Source organism: Labrus mixtus, chromosome 8, assembly GCF_963584025.1.
Source record: "Labrus mixtus chromosome 8, fLabMix1.1, whole genome shotgun sequence".
In the NCBI taxonomy this organism is placed as follows: domain Eukaryota; kingdom Metazoa; phylum Chordata; class Actinopteri; order Labriformes; family Labridae; genus Labrus; species Labrus mixtus.
The window spans coordinates 29636145-29657830 of NC_083619.1; the positions used below are offsets into that span (position 1 = coordinate 29636145).

The following is a 21686-nucleotide window of genomic DNA, read 5'->3' on the forward strand; positions in this document are numbered from 1 at the left end:
ACGGCCAGCTAACGTGACGGCCAGCTAACGTGACGGCCTGCTAACTTGACGGCCAGCTAACGTGACGGCCTGCTAACGTGACGGCCAGCTAACGTGACGGCCAGCTAACGTGACGGCCTGCTAACGTGACGGCCTGCTAACTTGACGGCCAGCTAACGTGACGGCCTGCTAACGTGACAGCCTGCTAACTTGACAGCCTGCTAACGTGACAGCCTGCTAACGTGACGACCTGCTAACGTGACGACCTGCTAACTCTGTTAGACAAACTCTGGAAGTGTTTCTATTTGCGTAGGTGACGCGTAAAGCGAAAACTAACCAAAACTTCCCCACTACACGAGTTTGAAGACGGCAATGTTTCCTTGTACTGCAGCCTCTCCTCACCGCTCGTCATGTTTAGAGTTGTTGTTAGCTTACCCAACTTTAGCGCGTGGTGATTGGATATTAACTCAGTGGCGTGGGGTTTCCTTATTGCGGTGCGTAAACTCACAGGCACAAACAAACAGAGCCAATTCAGAGAGAAATACTTTGCAGGAAGCTCATATGCAAAAATGTAAAAACGGAATTTACAAGCGGGTATTGAACCGTGGAGGCCGTACGGAACAGTTCAGGATTATATTGAGAATTGTTAGATACCTAGTCTGGACGAGGCCTGAGGTAAATAAAAGCCCGGGCTACTAATAGAAGTTTTACGGTATTAAAATGAAAATAAACAAAAAGGCAAATTGAACAAAAACAAATAAAAAAAAAAAACTTAACTAATCTCTGTAAGTATTTTATGAATGTTTGACGGTTAATTTAACGGCTCCCCTAATATTTCATCAAGCTTTATTTTAATGTTTTCTGTTATGGCAGCATTCGTCCTCCGTACACGTTTAGGATTCATTCAGTATCTCGACTCCTCCCTCCCTCGCCCGCTCTACGGCGGCTGCAGTTTCTCAGCTTGAGAGACGGGAGCTGTACTGAGGTTCAGGACCGAGGTGGTGGTGGCTCATGTGGATTTCAGTTCTGGTCTTTAGTGCAGGTTTTTGAGTCTTTAGGTTCCTGTTCTGTGATTTCATGTTGGTCTGCATCAAAAGACGCCCGTTCATCGCATCTGTCCCATGATTGTTAAAGTTGTTAATAACTGAATGTTGGATTGAGTTTAAATGATGTGGTGTTCAGAGGGAGCGGATCTGTGTGAAGGTTTAAAGTGTTTCATCACTTCACATTTCAGCAACAAGGCGAGCAAACATCACGACAAAGAGACATGAAGCAAAGTAGATAGATATTCAAGTGCAAGAAATTAAAGGAGCAGTCTGACCCCTAGTGTTTAAAATGGGTACTGCAGTCTAAATTCTAAACATCATAGAGAGCTGTCTCCCCCCCCCCCCCCCCCTCCTCTCTAGAGTCCATGCTCACTCAGGTCACCATGTGGTGGACTCTGAAGCTTCAGTGTTTATCCAGCTCTGCATGGGTCTGTAAACCTTTCTGTGTTCTAACCTCTCTCCATTTTTCAAAAGCATCTCCAATATTGATCCTAGTTTGAGCACGTTTCTGCTCGTGGAGCTTATTAGAAACATGCAGAGGCTTTTTAGGTCGGGTACAATCACTTCTATCTGAACCACTTCTCTTGACCCGCTTCCATCGCTGCAACACCTGTTGACCTGATAACTGCTCTCATATCTGGCAAACCTGGGAAATAAATACATTTATAACCAGTAAGATGGATAAGAATGTCCTTTTCTTAAGCAGGTGGTTCTTAAAGAAGAGATTCTTTTACATTTCTAATATTTTTTAAGATAATTAAGAGCGCTCCAGATTGTGAAATATGGATGACATCACTTCCTGTTGATGTGTTTATTAGGAGGTATGACACATGGCATGATGACACACATGAATGATGGACGCTGCCACACGACGGATTCAAGGAACTGTGAAATATTCATACTGATGATTCCCACCCGCCCACTCTGCTTCATCTCCTGCTGACGAAACACACACTCTCCTCCTCCTCCACCTCCTCCTCCTCCTCCTCCTCGGCCATGTTGCCGTTGAGTCATACATGTAATAACAAGCAGCCTGTGTGTTTCAAAGTTGTTGAATTTAGAACAAATGTGTGATTCTCTCTGAGGGTGACATGTTGCTTCTGTGTAGTCGTGGTGAGTTCAGGGTCTGATGTAAAGTTGGACAAACTTGAATTCACCGTGGGAATAATTTGTCAGTTAACGAGGTGATTGATGAAATGTGACGTGGGGAATATTCCAAGAGTCATTTGAAACGTTTAATAACATGAAATGCCAAAAATTATGAGATTTGCTTTTTTTTCTTAGTCTCGTTTTTAAGTTGGCGATCTTTGTTTTGTGTTTTAATTTTTGGACATTTGGTTGAAAAATGTGATTCTTTACTTCTATGTAATATACTTTAGAGGAGAAGAGAGCTTGATTTACTCATGTTTTTAAAGTAAAACCAGCATAATTTATGTTTTGATGTGATGATATGATCTTTACGCAGTGGCGTTTCTAGGGTCAGTTTGGGGGTACTAAGCGGAATCCACCGGGGGCCCCGCCAACCAGCAATCATCGTCATTATGTTCAAAATAATCTGACTGATACCAATGTCAATTTAAAGTGACTAATTTGAGATTTCACAGGAATATTTGGAAACAGCACAACAACATTGAGTATTGTCAGACGGGGCCCCCTTCGGAAGGTTTCCAACTGTCATTGTAAAATTTGGGGCTGGCAGACAAGTTTAATGTTTGTCGGCCCTCAGGGATTTATTTGAAATATTTGAGAAGAGAAGTTACAGTATCGAGGAAAAACAAGGTAAAAATATTAAGTTATAAATAAGTCAAGCTCCAGAATGATGTCGATATGTCGAGAATGAAGTTGTAATATCCAAATAAAAAACATTTAGAGAGTCAAGAAAAAAGTAAATCTCTCGGGAACAAAGTTGAAACGTCTAGAATAAAGTAAAAAAAAAACGAGATAAAAAAATTAGAAGGTCGAGAAAAACTTGAAATGTTGAAAATAAAGTCGAAAAACAAATTCAGAATAAAAGTCTAAATATTGAGGAAAGTTGAGAATTAATGAAGTCAACTTCATTCTTTATATTTACCTTTTCGACTTTATTCTCGTCGTTTCCATTATTTTCTCGAAGTGCATACTGATATAAAATCTTCCTCCCTTCATGATTTATTTCTCTGGTCCGGTCCTCATCCTCTCCCTCTGGAAGATGTCAAAACGTTTCAGACGTTTGCGATTTCCCACGGTGCTTAAACGCACCCTTCGAATGTGGGAGCGGGGTTCAGCGAGTCTCGCGTCCGCTGAGTGAGCTCCTGATACCGGGATGGAGGAGGACCGGGGGAGGGCGGAGGTGGCTCTCCGGTGAGCTCACACTCTCTCTCCGGTTGTTAGAGGCTGTGTGTGTGTGTGTGTGTATGTGTGTGTGTGTGTGTGTGTGTGTGTGCGTGTGTGTGTCGTTACTTATGACCACGGTCTTCATGAAAAGCTAACTGTCCGCACGGAGCGATGAGATGCTGATGTTCCCGGGCTTTCCTCCCGGCTCCGAACGATGGACTGCATCTGTATTGTCACGACTAAGGTAACGCTTGATAAATGTCCTCCAAATTCCTCTACACAAACACTAAAAACGGCGAAACTAAACAATCAAGAGTCCGTGTTTAATTCGGCGTACTTTTGATCGGCAAACGGCACGTATTTAATTTGAAAATTCACTTTTTTTTAAACGGCTCGCCTGTTAATCCAACGGTATGCCCCCCTTTAAAATAGCGACGCCGTTTAACGGAGGCTGGTGGGGAATTTGTCGTCTGTAAAGCACTGTATTGTAATTTTGTGGATTATAACAACGCCGAATTAAAGTAAACATTATCAACACGTTATTACATACTCACTTGTGTTGTTGAAGTGATGGGTTTTAACTTATTTGAGTGATTTCTGTTAAAATGACGTATTTCTTAATGGTTGAGCTTTCTCTGAGCGCAGGCATCTTTTTTTAAACGTGTTTTCACCACAACGTAAACGTTCAATAAGTTTAAAAGAAGCTGTAAGTGTGACTTTCACTGCTGTCTGTTATTGATTGGTGTAATGAACAGTTTATACAGTTTATATTGTTTATTATCACATTGCCTAATTGTACTGTTTAAAACACCTGTGTGTGATGTAGGGACATTCCTGCAGGTGTGTGTGTGTGTGTGTGTGTGTGTGTGTGTGTGTGTGTGTGTGTGTGTGTGTGTGTGTGTGTGTGTGTGTGTGTGTGTGTGTGTGTGTGTGTGTGTGTGTGTGTGTGTGTGTGTGTGTGTGTGTGTCAGAGCTTCCTGGTGTTATTAAAGAGAGATTTGAAAGCTCAGCATCTATTCCTCCTAATGAGCTCTTGTTTTAAAGCTCTGTGCATTTGCAGCAGAAGGGAAAGTTTTTTTTCATGATTTCAGGCCAGGTGGGCGTCCTGAACCGGTGACCTTGTGCCTCGGCTCTGCATCATCCACGCTGTGACTGATTCAGGCTGCGGGCAGCATTTTCAAGCACTCACAGAAAAAGCCTTTTTGCATAAAAGTTTGGCACACCTGCCTATCTTTTTTTTTCATGTCATATATTATTCTCCCACACATCCTGGAACACAAGTACACCTGAGAAATATGATTGCTTTGGTCGACTTTATCACATAAATAAAAACAACACAAGGTTTTCACAAATTAAAGTCAGGGTTGGTCATTTCCTCCTGATCCACTTTTTCAGATTTTGGTGTAAATTGTCTTTAGGTCCTGACAGACATTAATAACTCAGGTTCTCTGAAAAAGGAACAAAGAAAATCCATCATCTGTATCAGTTTGTAAGTCTGAAAAAACTTCAACCAATGTCTGCCACGAGGTACCAATCTGATGAACCAATCACACGCCTCCCTGTCTCCCTGCTCGCTCTCTACCTCTTGCGCGCTCTAGCTCACACTCAGAGCTCGTCACCGATGACTTTAGGAGTTTAAACTGTGAGTTTACTGAATGAGACATGAGACGACGTAGTTTCTACACAATGTAAGAGATGAGCTGAGGTCCACTTCCTGCATGTGTGAGGGGGCGTGGCTTATGAGGGAGCACAGAGGGGAGGGGGTGCAGACGGAGCATTCACTTAGTGTCTTAACGTGGACTTGAGTACCCCGGTTATGAGTCTGATCCTGGTTCTGGAGTGGGGGGGAGGGGGGGGAGACAGCTCTCTATGATGTTTAGAATTTAGACTGCTGTACCCATTTTAACCACTAGGGGTCAGAGTTACATACTGCTCCTTTAAAATGTCTTTGCACACATTGTTGAGACTCCATGATTAGAATAGTTTCTTGAGCTCGGCTGTGTGACAACACGATGTGGACGTGACCTTAGTGTGATATTTTTCCACTCTGTGAGGAGTTTAAAGATAACGCCGTCTGTCACTTTGTGGCCGTTTTTAAAAAGTGACGGCGGCTGGACGTTGTCGACCTTTTGTTTTAATGTCAGCACGTTGAGCTCTGATTCTCTTCACTGTCATCTGACGGCTGACCGGACTGTGTGCTGTTGGTTTGTGGTCAGTCGGGTTGTTCTGTGGAGAAAACTGACGACCATTACTCCCAAGAAAGTCCAACAGTCATGTTGTTTCAAACGGGGGAAAGTGAGTGTTAGCTGTTTTAGTTGCACTTCTCTTCGGCTCAGTTAACAGAGCACGTTACTCTGTTTTTTGTCGGAATGTAAATATCCAAAATCTCTCTAAACTCTGGAAGTTGAGCGTCCTTTCTTGTCGTCTTGTTGGCGGTGTTTTCTCCTGCTTTGAGCCGGTAGGTTCGGCGTTTCCTTCAGCGCCACGATCGCTTATTTCGGCTGTTTATTAATTCCTCTCTAAAGCCCGCCTACCCATATCCCTGCAACATGATTGGCTGTTCATCGTCCTTTTCTTCTTCTCTTTAATATCAGGTGGCATCTAGAGTCCCCCTCCCCGTTTCCCAGTGGTTGGATGGTGTAATTACAGGTTAAAATCTATCCAACTTTTATCGAACATTTTTAATATTTATATTGACAAAAAATTAAATCGCGATAATTATCGTTTTATCGCCCAGGCCGACCGTTATCACACATGCACGCCTGAATCACTTCCCCTGAACTCTTCCTGAGCACACGTGCAGCTCTCTGTACGACATCATAATGAGAATAAAACAGTTCTGATGTGTCGACTCTGCAGCTTCGTCCCTGAAAACTCTCTGGGTAAATATTTAAGATTCAGCTGAAGTCTGTCTGCTGTGACCTCTGACCTCCTCAGCAGACGTGACCTGCTGAGTTTAGTGAAAAGACTCAAAGATGTGTTTGTGTTGCCGTGCATTTTTTTTTAATTTCAGATCGAGTCCAAACACATCTGCAGTTTCCACATATTCTGTACGTGCTGCGTTCTGTTGGCATCACAGTTTTGCTCCGACTGAGTGCACATGCCCCGCCCCCACTGCGTCCGTTTCTGGATGATGTTATAATAATGTTTATGATGACGCTGCCTGGTCATCCTCGTGAACGAGATCTTGAACTCCGCCATAATTGTCCACAAGGTTGACGTCAGAAGTCCCGCCCCCTTCTTGGTTGGGATTGGTCGATGAGGGAAAAGTGACAGTTTTCTAAAAGTTTCAACTGTGAGCGCCGTGACCACAGAACAGCTGATGCTGAGCGCCGTTAGTCGACACAGGCCTGAAGGAAGGTGAAACTTCTCCGCCCTCACGTCTTCGTCAACAGACGGACGTTAAACCAACAACCTTCATGGTGTTGATGCAGAACTTGTGTGTGTGTGTGTGTGTGTGTGTGTGTGTGTGGCAGCGCCTCGGTGTTGGGACTACTTCACAGGACTCACCTCACCTGTGAAGTCTAACGAGCTCCTGCAGCCGGTTTTAATATTCTGACGTGTTGCCGTGGTGACGTCAGCTGGTTCGATGATCTCGCTCTGCTGTCCTGTTGTTTTTCTTTAATGTGCTTTAAAATACTTCAGTGTAATCAGTGCAGCTTGTTGCCGTGGTGACGTCAGAACTTTAACAATTGTCCATTAAAAGAATAACCTGGCGTGACGTCCGTAAGAGGAAGTGAAGAAGTGTGTGTGTGTGTGTGATGTAAGAAGCCCATGCCCTGCAGGAGGACACAAGCCAAGAGGAGCACCCATGCATGTATAACACACACACACACACACACACACACACACACACACACTGCCAGCAGACTGCGGGGAGGTGAGGAGAACAGAAGGAGAGGTTAGAGAGCAGGACGAACAGAGAGGATGCTGGGAAGGCGTGGGAAGGGAGTTTAGACGTAACAGAAAGTACGGATGGAAGGACGGCGAGGAGGGAAACGGCGGGCGCGTTTGTTCAGAGTCTGGATGTTTTGATGTATCTCGTTGCGAGACGGAGCAGAAGTAAAAGCAGCAGGTCTCCAGAGGGAGTTCTGTGTGAGGTTCACCGAGAGACACGACAAGAAATGTGGTGGTTTACTCCTCCTCTCAGATCCTCTGTCTTTCATGGTCGTCGTCCCCCCCTCCACCCTCCACCCCCCCCTCCCCCTCCCCCCTCCACCCCCCCTCTCTGCGTTAGTTTTCATGCTGATGGAGAATCTCTGTGTTTCTTCTTTCATGGTAAACTGAACTGTCATATCTGCAGCAGCCACTCTGAATAATGGATCCCCCTCGTTTCTGAGTTTCTGTGTGTTTAAGAGGAGGAGAGGGGAGGGGAGGGGGTGAGGAGGAGAGGGGGTGAGGGTGAGAGAGAGAGAAAGGGTGAGAGAGAAGGTCGAGAGTTTGATATGTTTTAGAGAGGCATGAAGGGAGGGGACAGCTTGAGCAGAAAGGGGCAGAGGAGGAAAAGGGGGAGGGAGAGAGGGTCTTTCTGTGTTTTAGGAGAGGGATTAAGGGTGGAGGAGTGGGACGATGGACAAGGGGGAGACGGGCAGAGAGGGAGGTAAAAGAGGAAGCAATGAGGGAGAGAGAGAGAGAGGAAAAGGGCGAGAGAGTAAAGGGAGAAGGATAAAAAAAGGGAGGAAGGATTAAGGAGGCAGGGAAAAGGGGGAAGGAAACAAAGAGGGAGAAGGGAGTAAAAGGGGGAGTGAGTGAGAGACCTGCTGTAGCTCAGGTACAGGTGAACCCGCCTCGCTCTTTCTGTGCGTGCGTGCGAGGTCGTCACTGGGGCAGGAAGTCTTTGGCGTCCTGATTGACTTCCCTCGCTCTCACTCGGTCTGCTGAGCACTTCAAGACGTGGAGACACTTCCTCCTAAACGCTGCAGCCTGCTCCGACTTCTTCCTCTGACCTCGTCTTCATGTCAACACCTGCTTGATAATCACCATGGCAACAAACAAAATAAGTACCTAGACCTGGTACTGATCCTAGCTAGCTAGTGGACTCGTCAGTGCCGCTCTAAATTAAAGACAAAAACATTCTTGTTTTAAACTCTTATACTCATATTCAAATACTTGAATAACCCCGGAGGAGAAACATTACAGCAACCGAAAATAAACATAATAAAACATCCATATTAAAATAACTTCTTTGTGGACCGTTGGTCATTTTTTCCCTCTCAACACAAAGGATTCTGGGTAGGGAGAGAGAGAGAGAGGCTGCAGATACAGAAAGGAGGCCAAAACCAAAATGCTCTGTTCCCCACCCCCTCCCCCCCACCGCAGGGCGACGCCTCGCCATCTGGGGCGACACAGAGACAACACGTCCCTGCCAGACCGCGTTTTGGGACAGAAATACACAGAGGCAGCCTGAGAACACACACACACACACACACACACACACACACACACACACACACACTCATTCTTCTAACAACACGGCCTGCTTCATAAGTCAGGTGTGTCGTAGGAGAGAATTGAATCCTTCACAAATTGCAGCGTTACCAAAACATTGTTGATGTTTTTGTTGAACATAGACGGCGTGCAGGACGGAGTATTTGATTGGTCAGTGGATAGATTAGTGAAACCAGAGAGAGAGAGGTGAAAGAGCTACAGGTCGGATTCAAACCCAGGCCGCCCGCTTGAGGACTACAACATCTGTACATGGGGCGGGACCTCACCGCTAGGCCATTCATCCTCAAACTGTGGTGGTGGTTCTCTGGGAGTCAGTCTCTGATTTTTAAATAAAGATTTACAAATCAAATGATGGACAAGCGAGAAGCTGTGATGGCAAACAAAAACGACGGCTTAAAATGGCCGATACGTCGAACATCCCAAGTCGACGGCGGTGAACCAACACAAGTGGAAGAGGCGACGTTAGCAGAGCCAGTGATGCTTCGGTAACCACTAGCAACAAATGACGCTAACAGACAGTTTGGATTCACACAGAATGAGCCCGGGTCGCGTGGTCAATAAAACATATACATACGAGGAATAAAACGGCGTCCTGTTTTTAGACTCCTGCAACAGTCTCATCTATGGTTCATCATCCAAAACACTCAAGAAACTTCAATACATCCAGAACTCGTCTTCTCACTCACTCCTGAACCCGTGACCACATCACCCCCCGTCCTTCATAACCTCCGCTGGCTCCCCGTCCTCCAGCGTTCCCACTTCAAACTCCTCATCATCACCTACAACACCTGGCTCCTCCCCCCCACCTGTCTGAGCTCCTCCAGCCGCACTCTCAAGACCTGCTGATGCAAATCTCCTGTCCATCCCCCTAAATCCCTAAAAACATCCTCCTTCTCTTCATCTATTTCTTCTTTGTTGGTATCTTTGTTAGCGTCTTTGAGTTTTTAGAAAAGCTCTGGAACAAATCTATTCCAAACTGAACTGGTTCTGAACTGGTTCTGAACTGGTTCTGAACTGCTCCACATTGTTCAAAGTTTGAGAACCACTGGGCTAGGCCGTCACGCTCCAATGTGCACAAAGTTTGTCTGCAATTTGTAACGATAAAAAACCAAGAAATGACCCAACAGACGAGTAGGATTTATATTCTTGTTGCCGTGGCGATGAAACAAACACATCTGATATTGTGACGACCCTAAAACCAATAACGGAAACGCTAAAGTGACAGAGAACAAACTAACGGTACAAAGTTCTGTGATATCCAGAGGTAAAAAAACCCAAACAGTCAGGCATGACCCTGATGGACGCCACAAGCCGCAGCGCGTCAGTCTAAAGGGAATAAAGCTGATGGAGCTTTTTGACCTTTTTGTGTGGAGTCTGCATGTTCTCTCCGTGCATGTGTGGGTTCTCTCCGGCTTCCTCCCACAGTCCAAACACATGCTCGTTAGGTGAACTGGAGACTCTCTGAATGTGAGTGTGTCTGGTTGTCGGTCTCTATATATCTGCTCTGTGATTGGCTGGTGACCAGTCCAGGGTGTGACCCCGCCTCTCGCTCAGTGACAGCCCCCCGTGATGATGGATGTTTCAGGTTTGGGGAAAACGTGTGTGAGGATGTGCTGCCCCCTGCTGTTCACTCCTCGCTATGACAGTCTGCAGGGTTTAATTTAACGGTCTGTACTGGTTTCACTGGGACTCGGACTGTCTCTAAAGGGGAGGGGGGTTGGGGGGCGGGGCTCTACAAAGTTCATGTTGACATGAATAAAACTCAGCATGTGGAGTTTCAGAGATATCTCTGCTTTTGTTTTAGTTTGATTTAAAAACATTCAGAGACTTTTTTATGGTGGGGGAATCCGAGTATAATTTTGGCGAGACATCCAGTGTTTCCATGGCGACGATAAACATGTGGTGTCACATTACATGTTACAACTCTAATATTAAAGATTTCTCTGGTTTGATAACTGTTGTAAATATTTGAGGGAATGTAAGTACTTTACAAAAAGAAATACTCAACAGGTTTAGTCAATTTATAATTAATTTAGATATTTGAATGTAAACACTGTCATAAAATTCTACAGATTATACCTTTAAAATAAATAAATACATGATGATAACTGTTATTTGGTTGTTATTTTGTTGATATTTCCCCCCAGATTTAAAAATAACACTCCCTTATTTTTTCTATTAATTCCTCGTCTGTTTTTTGTGGCGCTGCAGCAACTCCATAGATCTGGAGAACGACCTTTAAAATAATAAAAAATAAAGTAAAAGATATAAAATGATTGAAGGAGAGCCAACAGGACCTTCAGTCCAGCAGAGGGCGCCACCTCCTCAGACGACCAGCTGACTGTGGTTTAAAAATAAACACACGAGAACAACGTTAGTCTGACAAACCTTGGTCATGTCAGGACCGTGTGTGTGTGTGTGTGTGTGTGTGTGTGAAGCAGCGGGGTAAATTTAGAAGGAGGCCGTCACATCTTAACCTGTCAGCTGCGATCACTGTCACCACAAACGCTCAGTCTGCTGTGTGTGTGTGTGTGTGTGTGTGTGTGTGTGTGTGTTGAGGCGTTCAAACAGCAGTAAAACCAGTCTGAAGATAATTGGTGCAAAATGTGATTTACTGTAGAGGAAGCTTCAACAGAGACGTGTGTGTGTCTCACTCCTCACTCCTCGTCTCTCGCTCCCCACTCCTCGTCGCTCACTCCTCGCTCCTCACTCCTCGTCGCTCGCTCCTCACTCCTCGTCGCTCACTCCTCGCTCCTCACTCCTCGTCGCTCGCTCCTCACTCCTCGTCTCTCGCTCCTCGCCCCTGACTCCTCGTCCCTCGCTCCTCGCCCCTCGCTCCTCGCCCCTCGCTCCTCCTCCCTTGTCAAGCTGGTTTTATCTGTAACGCTCGCTCACGTGGCACGCTTTTTGTGTCTTTAAAAACGAACCTGAAGAGAGCCGGCGTGTTTTTTAAAATCAGTTTTCAGTCCTTGTGTTTTAAGAGGCAACATTTTATATTACTGATAAAAGAGCTTCTTCTCCTCCTCCTCACTTCTCACATACTTCTCTCATCTCCTCCTCATCTTGAATGACTAACATACACACACACACACACACACACACAGGCTGAGTGTGTGTGTGTGTGTGTGTGTGTGTGTGTGTGTAACAGTGCTGTTAAAAGGTGAACAGATGAGAGCGAGCAGACCGCTCACTCTGTAGCTTTTTTTTTTTGTCGGTCTCCAGAGGAACCTCTGCTTCCTGTCGTCCAGAATGAGACACACACACACACACACACACACACACACACAGGGATGAGATTAGGTGGTGTTTCCTCTGCAGAGGGTCGTCTCGGGGTCAGTCCTCGCAGGGTTTTGTCTGTTGGTGGCTCTGATTCTGGAACTTCTCCCGCCTTGAGCGCTGAAACAGAGATAGAAGATCAACCATATGATGATTAAAACGAGACACAATAACAGAAATCAAACGTCTAAAAGCAGAACAGGGCTCTGATTTGTATCATCCGTCAAACACTTCCCTCGTTGGGTTCTCTCCTTTGTGACATTTCTCTGCTCGTCTTCTTTGACCTCTGTGATCCTAAACCGACACGTTTGTTCCTCTTTCTTTATTCACACATGAAATATAAAAACAAGTCATGTAGAAAATCTGCCCTTTTGTGTTTCCAGCGTTCTTATCAAAAGAAACTTTATAAAAGTGCCGAGAGCAAGCGAGTTGTTTTTTATTTAGTTTAAATCCAGATGATGAGAGAGTCTCTCTAAACCTCATCGCTCCGGTTCAGTGAGGAGAAACACCAAGTGGATAAAACTCGTTCTGAAACGAGGGTGAACCTTGTGTTGTCTTTTACCCGTGGACGTGGAGTTGGTCTACTTCCTGTTGGACAGGCAGGTGATGGACACCGGCGGTTAGCTTGCAAGTGTAGGTACACACTACGTCCTGCAGGGGGCGGGGCTTCAGGAGGGGGAGGGGCCCAGTTTGAATGTTTACAAACTGTGTGGCTCTTTTAGTGCCGTCTGTTTGCAGCCACAGAACCAGAATTCTAAGGAAGCCAACATCAGATTTTAAACTCCTCCTCTCTGTCCAACGTCCGGTATCGTCCACCTCTGACCTTTTCCCTCCTCCTCTTCCTCGCCGTCTCACTCTTCCTTTTCCTTTTTACTCCTTTAATCCTCCTCTTACTCCTTCTCCTTCATCTTTTACACCTCTTCCTCTTCATTTTTCCTTCCCATCTGTGTTTTCCTCTCACTCTTTCTCTGGCCTCCTAAACCTCCCTTCCTCCTCCTCCTCTTCCTCCTCCTCCTCCTCTTCTTCTTCCTCCTCTTCTCCTCTTCCTCCTCCAGCTTTCTGTCCTGTCTTGTTCTTTTGACCTTTGACATCTCCTTCATCTTCATCCTCCCTCCTTCATCTTCATCCTCCCAACCTCCTTCTTCCCTCTCCTCGTTATACTACCTCCTCCTCTTCATCTTTTCTTTCCTCCCTCCCCATCTCTCCACCTCTCTCTTCCTCTTCCTTCTCCGCTTCTTCCTCATCCTCTTCCTCCTCCCCTTCCTCCTCCTCATCTTCTTCTTCCTCCTCCTCCTCTTCTTCTCCTCTTCCTCCTCCTTCTTCTCCTCCTCCTCTTCATCCTCCTCCTCATCCTCCTCCTCTTCCTTCTTATTTCTGCCCTGTCTTGTTCTTTTTCCCTTTGACATCTTGTCCTTCTCCTCCTTTCTTCACCTTCGTCCTGACAGCCTCCTCCTCCTCCTCTTCTTCAGCCTCTGTGTCCCCCTTTGACCTTTTTCCTCTTCCTCATCCTTTTCCTCCACATCACTGACTCTGTCCTACATCACTCTACCTTCCCTGAGGATACACCCCCACTCTCTCTCTCTCTCTCTCTCCCTCCCTCTCTCTTTCTCTCGTTCAACCCTCCTCGTTTCCGATGAGTCATGTGACCAACCTCGCTCGCTCCCACCCCCCTCTCCCTGGAGACCAATCACACCCCCACAGAGGAAAAGCTCACCACACACACACACAAACACTTCCTCTCTGTACACACAGTGGTACTCGCTCGCCCGGGCTCTCATCATCATCACAGCTCTGTCAGTGTAGAGAGAGAGAGAGAGAGGAGAACGAGGTAGAGAGGAGTCGAGGCGAACAGCTGAGAGGAGGTCAAGAGGGAGAGGAATATATTCTACCAGAAGAAGAGGAGAAGGAGGAGGGGTCGGAGGAGGAGGAGGAGGAGGGGGGAGGTTCTCCCTGAATGAAGGAAGAGCTCTGGGAGTCGTTTCCTCCCCGCCGCGATGGAGCGACGCGAGGAATGAGGGCGGATGGTGAGAGCAGGGAGCAGCAGCAGCAGCAGCGGAGGAGGAGGTGGGGGGGAGGATGGTGCTGGAGGCGAAGACGGAGGTGCAGGGGGATCCACGGCCGGAGGAGCCGTGCGGCGCGGGAGGAGCCAGCAGCGCTCCCAGAGGAGGAGGCGGCGGCTGTCGGCCAACTGCCCCGGCTCCGACAAGATGTCCCCCGGCGGCTCCAAGAAGCTGGAGTGTTTCTCGCCCATGCTGTGCCACTGCAAGGTGGCCTGCACCAACAGCACCATCTCCCTCATGTTCGGCTGCAAGGTGGGTGGAAACATCTGGAGCCGAGCGAGGGACGAGGGGGGCGGGGGTCACAGAGAGGGCAGCGTTTGTTTATAAAAGTGTTGTAGGAGAGCGTTGGTGGAAGAAGGTGAACGACTGAACTTCATCAGAATAGAGAACAAATTTATTTTAATCATCCATCGATGAGTGAACTATGACACCGTGCAAAAACTGTCATTTGTGCTAAGTGACCGTGGTGGGTGGGGGGGGGTCGGTTGATGGTCGGCAGTTTGAGTGTTTTGGAGCTTCAAGTCCCGTGTGAAACGGCGAGAAGTCACCCTGGAAGTTTCTTAGTTGAACTGTGACCATGACATTTTCCTCAAACTAACTTAAAATCAATTTATAATATTTATACTTCAATACTCGTTCTTAACCAGCAGAGGTCACTCTCTGCTGTTTGCATCTCTTGTTCAACATCAGCGGCTGATGATGGAACGCCACGAGGTACCTTTTATAAATCGCACCATGAGGTTACCTGATAGTGTCTCAAAACAAACAATACTCACAACCTTTATTTCAGAGCGCTGATCACCATTGCTTGTTGTTGCTAGGTTACGAAAGTTAACCTCAATAATCCTCCTGCACCGGGTTCTCATATCTATGAATATATTTGAAGACGATGTCAAGTCGGATAAGTTTTTTTTTTTTTTACTCCGCCATTGTTGTTGACAAAGCTGATATCAGAAGCCCCGCCCCTTCTTGGTTGAGATTGGTCGGTGAGGGGGAAGAGACACTGACGAGCGTGGCACTCCTTCTAAAATTTGAACTGCTTTGAGCTCAGCGTTACGAGCTGAACTGGTTCAACTGCACAGGGATGGCGGCGGCTCAGTTGGTAGAGTCGATCAACTCGCAGTCCGAAGGTTGGGGGTTCGATCCCCAGCTTCTGCAGCCACATGTCTGATGTGTCCTCGAGCCCCAAGTTGCTCCTGCTGCTGTGTATGAATGGATGAGTTACTCCTGATGGACTCTTTACTCAGCGGCCTCTACCATCAGTGTGTGAATGTCTATGAATGGATGAGTTACTCCTGATGGACTATTTACTCAGCGGCCTCTACCATCAGTGTGTGAATGTGTATGAATGGATGAGTTGCTCCTGATGGACTCTTTACTCAGCGGCCTCTACCATCAGTGTGTGAATGTCTATGAATGGATGAGTTACTCCTGATGGACTATTTACTCAGCGGCCTCTACCATCAGTGTGTGAATGTGTGAATGGATGAGTTAATACTGATGGACTCTTTACTCAGCGGCCTCTACCATCAGTGTATGAATGGATGAGTTAATACTGATGGACTCTTTACTCAGCGGCCTCTACCATCAGTGTGTGAATGGATGAGTTAATACTGATGGACTCTTTACTCAGCGGCCTCTACCATCAGTGTGTGAATGGATGAGTTACTCCTGATGGACTATTTACTCAGCGGCCTCTACCATCAGTGTGTGAATGTGTATGAATGGATGAGTTACTCCTGATGGACTCTTTACTCAGCGGCCTCTACCATCAGTGTGTGAATGTCTATGAATGGATGAGTTACTCCTGATGGACTATTTACTCAGCGGCCTCTACCATCAGTGTGTGAATGTGTGAATGGATGAGTTAATACTGATGGACTCTTTACTCAGCGGCCTCTACCATCAGTGTATGAATGGATGAGTTAATACTGATGGACTCTTTACTCAGCGGCCTCTACCATCAGTGTGTGAATGGATGAGTTAATACTGATGGACTCTTTACACAGCAGCCTCTACCATCAGCGTGTGAATGTGTATGAATGGATGAGTTAATACTGATGGACTCTTTACTCAGCGGCCTCTACCATCAGTGTGTGAATGTGTATGAATGGATGAGTTAATACTGATGGACTCTTTACTCAGCAGCCTCTACCATCAGTGTGTGAGTGTGTATGAATGGATGAGTTAATACTGATGGACTCTTTACTCAGCAGCCTCTACCATCAGTGTGTGAATGTGTATGAATGGATGAGTTAATACTGATGGACTCTTTACTCAGCAACCTCTACCATCAGTGTGTGAATGTGTATGAATGGATGAGTTAATACTGATGGACTCTTTACTCAGCAGCCTCTACCATCAGTGTGTGAATGTGTAGGTGTTACCTGCGGTGTAAAAGAGCTTTGAGTAGTCAGAAGACAAGAAAATAAATATCCAAGCTAAAGTCCATTTAGCATTGGTTTTGTATTTAAATTGGTCACCAGCACTTTAATGGAAACAGGCTCTGTTACTTGATACAGACCCTAATTGTACCATGAACAAGTGCTAAATGTACATTTGTATGAGACAGTAAACTTTACCTCAGAACAAACACTTAGCACTTTACGGATCGTTGAAACCAAAGCTTAAAGGGATTTTGAAACGCACGCTCCAAGGTATCGAGAAAGAGACCTAAAAGTTGACCTGAAACTGATTTGCAGAAGGGTACCTGAAAGCAGACTCTGAATGGCTCATTGGAAACAGTCTGGAAACTTGAGAAGGGTAGCTTGTAAACTATTCGGGTTATTGAAAATAGATGCTCTATAGTTTAATCTAAAACTGCTGTTAGAGAATCAGTAAAATATTTAACGGGTACCTGAAAACAGACTCTGAATGGAATGGACCCATGCAGGGTAGCTTGAAAACGATTCAGGTACTTAAAAAAGACGCTCTAGGGAGATGTAAAGCAAATGTTAGAGGACAGTTTGAATCAGTCAGATTTTTTACGGGTACCTAAAAACAGACTCTACGTAAACAGAAGCTAAAGGGTACCTTGAAACAGAAGCTAAACAGTTTCTGAGGTGATATGAGATGGCGATTACATTTTCTGTAAATCGATTGGTTAATTAACTTCTCCTTGAGCGTGAATCAGATTATTTTAAGCGTTTAAACATGAAAACTGATGATGCAACATGATTTATGGACTCATCTTTTAGGTAAATCTAAAAAAGTCTTCTTGAGGCAGCAGACGTTTGTTTTCCAAAAGGTCCTAAAAACATGATCCATCTCATCCCTGAATGTCGGCTTTGTTTGTTTTAGAAAGCGACTAAATTATGGATTTGTAGTACGAGGCATCATTTCTCCCAAACACGGCTTCAAAGCATGTGGAGTGCCGTTGGTGAAGATTTGATTCTTTACATTTTGAATACCTGAAACTCTGAACTCAATCAGAAACATTTGATCTAAATCACTGCGATGCCACGATTCATCTGAGGATGTTCTGAGAAATGTGACAACAAAAAAATCCACAGAAAACATTTTCTTGGATTAAAATCAAATGTGTGGGTGAGACTGGAAAAAAAAAATCACATCAGAGAGAAGAGAAACTGAAACTGAAACTGTAAACCAGGTTCTGCTGTTGTTGTTGTCCCCTCCGCTGTGCGCCTGTCAGACGACAGCTGAGGGGGGGAAACCCCGTTAACTCGTTGTCAGCGAGCGAGCTGTGTTTACTTGTTTGACCCGACGCCACGCGATAGGCCGACAGAGCCGCTCATCCTCTCCACTGCACTGGCCAATCTGAAGCCGGGGCGGCAGCAGCTGTGAGGCGTGATTGGCCGGTGGGGAGCGTCGTTTGGCATGCTGGCAGGCACGTGCGTGTGTGGTGAACATGTGCTCTGCAGGGAAACACCACGCACACATCAGATGTGCTGATGGAGGCGGGGACTCAGCCGGGCTCAGCATGCAGGAAGAAACTGTAGTCACACAGATTACCAACATGCACCATCACTAACATCAGATTTAAAGGTTTAATATGAAAGAAAACACAGATTACCTTTAAGAGAAGAGGCTTGTTTTACTGTCTTTCAGAGAGTCAGCGGTCTCTCCTCTCTCGCTGTGTGACTCACCTTCAGAGGTGAGAGAGTAAGGCCTAGTCCACATGTAGGCGGGTAGTTTTTTAAACTCAGGTTTTCCTCCGTTTGAAAAACTAATCAGAATCAGATTTATTGTCCAGGTATGCTTACACACACACAAGGAATTTAACTTCAGTGAACTGTGCTCTCTTATGTACAGGTACAACATTAAATATCAACAATAAACAGAATAAGAAAAGACTAATATTTACATAAATATGAAACAGTGCAAAAGATGCTGAAGTAACATGATAATAAGTAAAATACAGTTATGTGACAGATGATGTCAACACCAGTGATTTTTTTCTGCAGTCCCGATCGTCCGTTGCAGTCTGTGTCTGTCCAGTTTGGTTGCAGATCCAAACCAGACAGGGATGGAGGTGAATAATCTCGCCCACACACGCTCTTAAAAACATCTTCGTCCACGTGAAAACGCCATGCTGCGGCTGTCATGAGCGTGCAAGGTCAAAAAACGATGTCCTTGACATGCTTCCTCCGCAACGACCATTTCATTGTACAAAGTCGTCCAATCAGGCGTCTCTGCTCGTCCACATAGCGGCGAGAGTAAATGTGCGTGTGTGCGTGCGTGTGTGCGTGCATGCGTGCGTGTGTGTGAGCGTGTAAGAAGTCCAGTTAGCATCGTTAGCACCAGCGCTAGTTTGGTTACGTCTGCCATTGCTCTAATCTCATTTAAACTAAAGAGACAGCGTCGCACGATGATGTCACACAGAGGAGAGACCGGCGCCCAGCGTGGCCTTACAAGACCAACACTCTTGTTTCCCTGTCTACACAGAAACACCTTAAACTGAGTTTCTGAACATCTTCACCCTGGAAGAAGTTTTACTAAAGGAGAGTTTTCAGAGACCTGAAAAGCAGTTTGTGTACGAAACAGAAAAACCTACATTGTCAAAAATACCCGCCTACGTGTGGACGAGGTCTGAGTTTGGTTTTGGAGAAGCTCAGTATAAGTCTGTCTCTTAGTTTATGAAATTTGAAAGTGGTTACTTTTCCCGCCTTTATTTGTCCTTCGCCGATCACATGCTTAGCTGATATCGATACTGAAGTCATTATTCCCCTCATGACGACATGCTTTCCCGAGGTGCCTCAACTTTCCTCTCTCATGGTGGAGTCATGTTGTGTCTTTAAAAATAGTTTAACAAAGAGGGCGGGGCATCTGTGGCTCAGTGGTAGAGCTGGTCGTCTCTCAACCGGAAGGTCGGCGGTTCAAACCCCAGCTCCTGCAGCAACATGTACGATGTGTCCTTCGGAAAGACACTTAACCCCAAGTTGCTCCTGCAAATAACTTGAATCTATTTGTACTTTCTATCCCCTGGTTACAGCCACAACCTTCCTGGTGACCCCTTCCTGGGTCTAAGTGAGGGACACGGCCCCTGCACACAAGATGAGGATTGTTCAGTGATATTTATGATCTTGGTCTTGACTCTTTCTCGTCCTGCCTTGGTCATGGTCTCGGTCTCGGAGCGCTCTGGTCTCGGATATGTCTTGGTCTTTACTAAAACACAACCGTGCACATTTGGCTGGTACAGTAACTTTTCTGTGAATTTGACCAACACTTTATTTCCCATGCATGTTGTCATGTACGTCACTGATATTCAGAAGTTTAAACCCTGTGTGTCGTTTCCTTTAGAAACATCAGAAGGTTCATCCTGCCTTTTAATATTTCTGTTCTGAAGAGGAGGTCCCGGGCAGGACTCAGGTGTTCTCGAGCACTGTCCACAGGAGATGTGAACACAACCCCGCTAAAAACAAGGAAGTGGACCGCTATATGACGTCAAATCACTCTTCCTCCTCCACTTCCTCTTCCTGCTCTTCCTCCTCCACTTCCTCTTCCTGCACTTCCTCCTCCTCTTCCTCCTCTTCCTCCTCCTCCTCTTCCTCCACTTCCTCCTCCTCCTCTTCCTCCACTTCCTCCTCCTCCACTTCCTCCACTTCCTCCTCTTCCTCCACTTCCTCCTCCTCCTCTTCCTCCTCCTCCACTTCCTCCTCTTCCTCCACTTCCTCCTCCTCTCCCTCCTCCACTTCCTCTTCCTGCTCCTCCTCCTCCACCTTGTCCTCCTCCACTTCCTCCTCCTCTTCCTCCTCCTCCACTTCCTCCCACTCTTCCTCTTCCTCCTCCACTTCCTCTTTCTCCTCCTCTTCCTCCTCCACTTCCTCTTCTTCCTCTTCTTCTTGACGTGCGGCGGGGAGTTGATCCTGCGATGTGTTCCTCAGTGTCCTCTCTGCAGCTTCACACCTCTTTAAATCTTTTTAAACAATCAGCAGCTTGTTGGTCTCTGTACCTGCGGGCGCTGTGGTCAGGTGCCACGGTTTGATCCTGCGTGGGCTCACACGGTGCAGCGGTGCGACCTGTGAACTGGACCGTTTCACGCACTTCCTGCTTTGTGTGTTCGCAGTTTGTTTCTCCCCCTCCGAGTGTCGTGACGGCTCGGCTCGCCTGCAGCCTCCTGATGCTTCTCCATCTGCCGCTCTGTTGGTCATGCAACATTTAGACGGAGCTGTTGTGTAGCAGACGCTGTGAACACTTAAAGTACCTGAAGACAATTCTACAATTCACTGATCAGACTCTTTTATCCAAAGCGACGTACATCAGAGAGTAAGTACAACACAAGAGAGGATCTAGAAAAAAGGGAACAATGTCAGTAAGAGCAAACGATCAGCTTTGAGTCTGATTGGACACACAGGTGCTGACAGGAAGTGACCAGAGGCAAAGCACAACATTGAGGGCAGTTCTTGAGAGCTCTAATCAGTATAGAAACCATCTTATAAGTCGTCGTTATCAAACAAAAACCATCGTCATTACCATCATCATCATCAATAATATGGAGACCATCATCATTAAGTTAGTAGGTATTCATGAAAGAGCTGGGTCTTTAGCTTTTTCTTAAAGGTGCAGAGGGACTCTGCAGATCACATGGAGTTTGGAAGTTCATTCCACCACCGGGGGGCGACAGAGGAGAAGACCAGAGGAAACACTTTTTATTTATTTATCTGGGTGATGAAGATATCCTGAGTGTGATTAACTAACTCTCAGCTGTGACACGATCTGTACGACACAACGTCTTATTGATGGTATTAAAAAGTACAGACACTACATGTGTTTCATAAGACAGGAGCGTGGGAGAGGCTGTCATACATCTTGCACAGGTTTGACCCTCAGTGACCCGACACACCTGCACAAAGTGAGGACTTTAAAGAAGGCCCCGGTGCTGTCGTCTGGTCGCAGATTCAGACCGACAGACCACAGGACAAAGAGAGACTTCTCCCTGCTGTCGTCGACTTTTTAAACAACTTTTTTTAATGATGGTAATGACGATGGTTTTTGTTTGATAACGACGACTTATAAGATGGTTTCTATACTGATTAGAGCTCTCAAGAACTGCCCTCAATGTTGTGCTTTGCCTCTGGTCACTTCCTGTCAGCACCTGTGTGTC

General features: G+C 46.1%; 1 protein-coding gene across 18 annotated transcripts in view; it reads left to right on the forward strand.

Moving 5' to 3' along the window:
• The window catches only part of LOC132978393 (disks large homolog 1-like), a 93679-nt gene that overhangs the window by 23818 nt on the left and 48175 nt on the right, over window positions 1-21686 (forward strand). Inside the window, exon 1 of one of the 18 annotated variants that reach the window (XM_061043584.1) lies at window positions 2887-3582. The exons of 16 other annotated variants lie outside the window; for them this stretch is intronic. In XM_061043584.1, the coding sequence (XP_060899567.1) occupies window positions 3553-3582 (30 nt within the window). In that variant the 5' untranslated portion in view covers window positions 2887-3552. Of the gene's footprint in view, window positions 1-2886; window positions 3583-14014; window positions 14375-21686 lie in introns of those variants that run through there. One more of the 18 variants, XM_061043572.1, reaches the window with a different exon arrangement.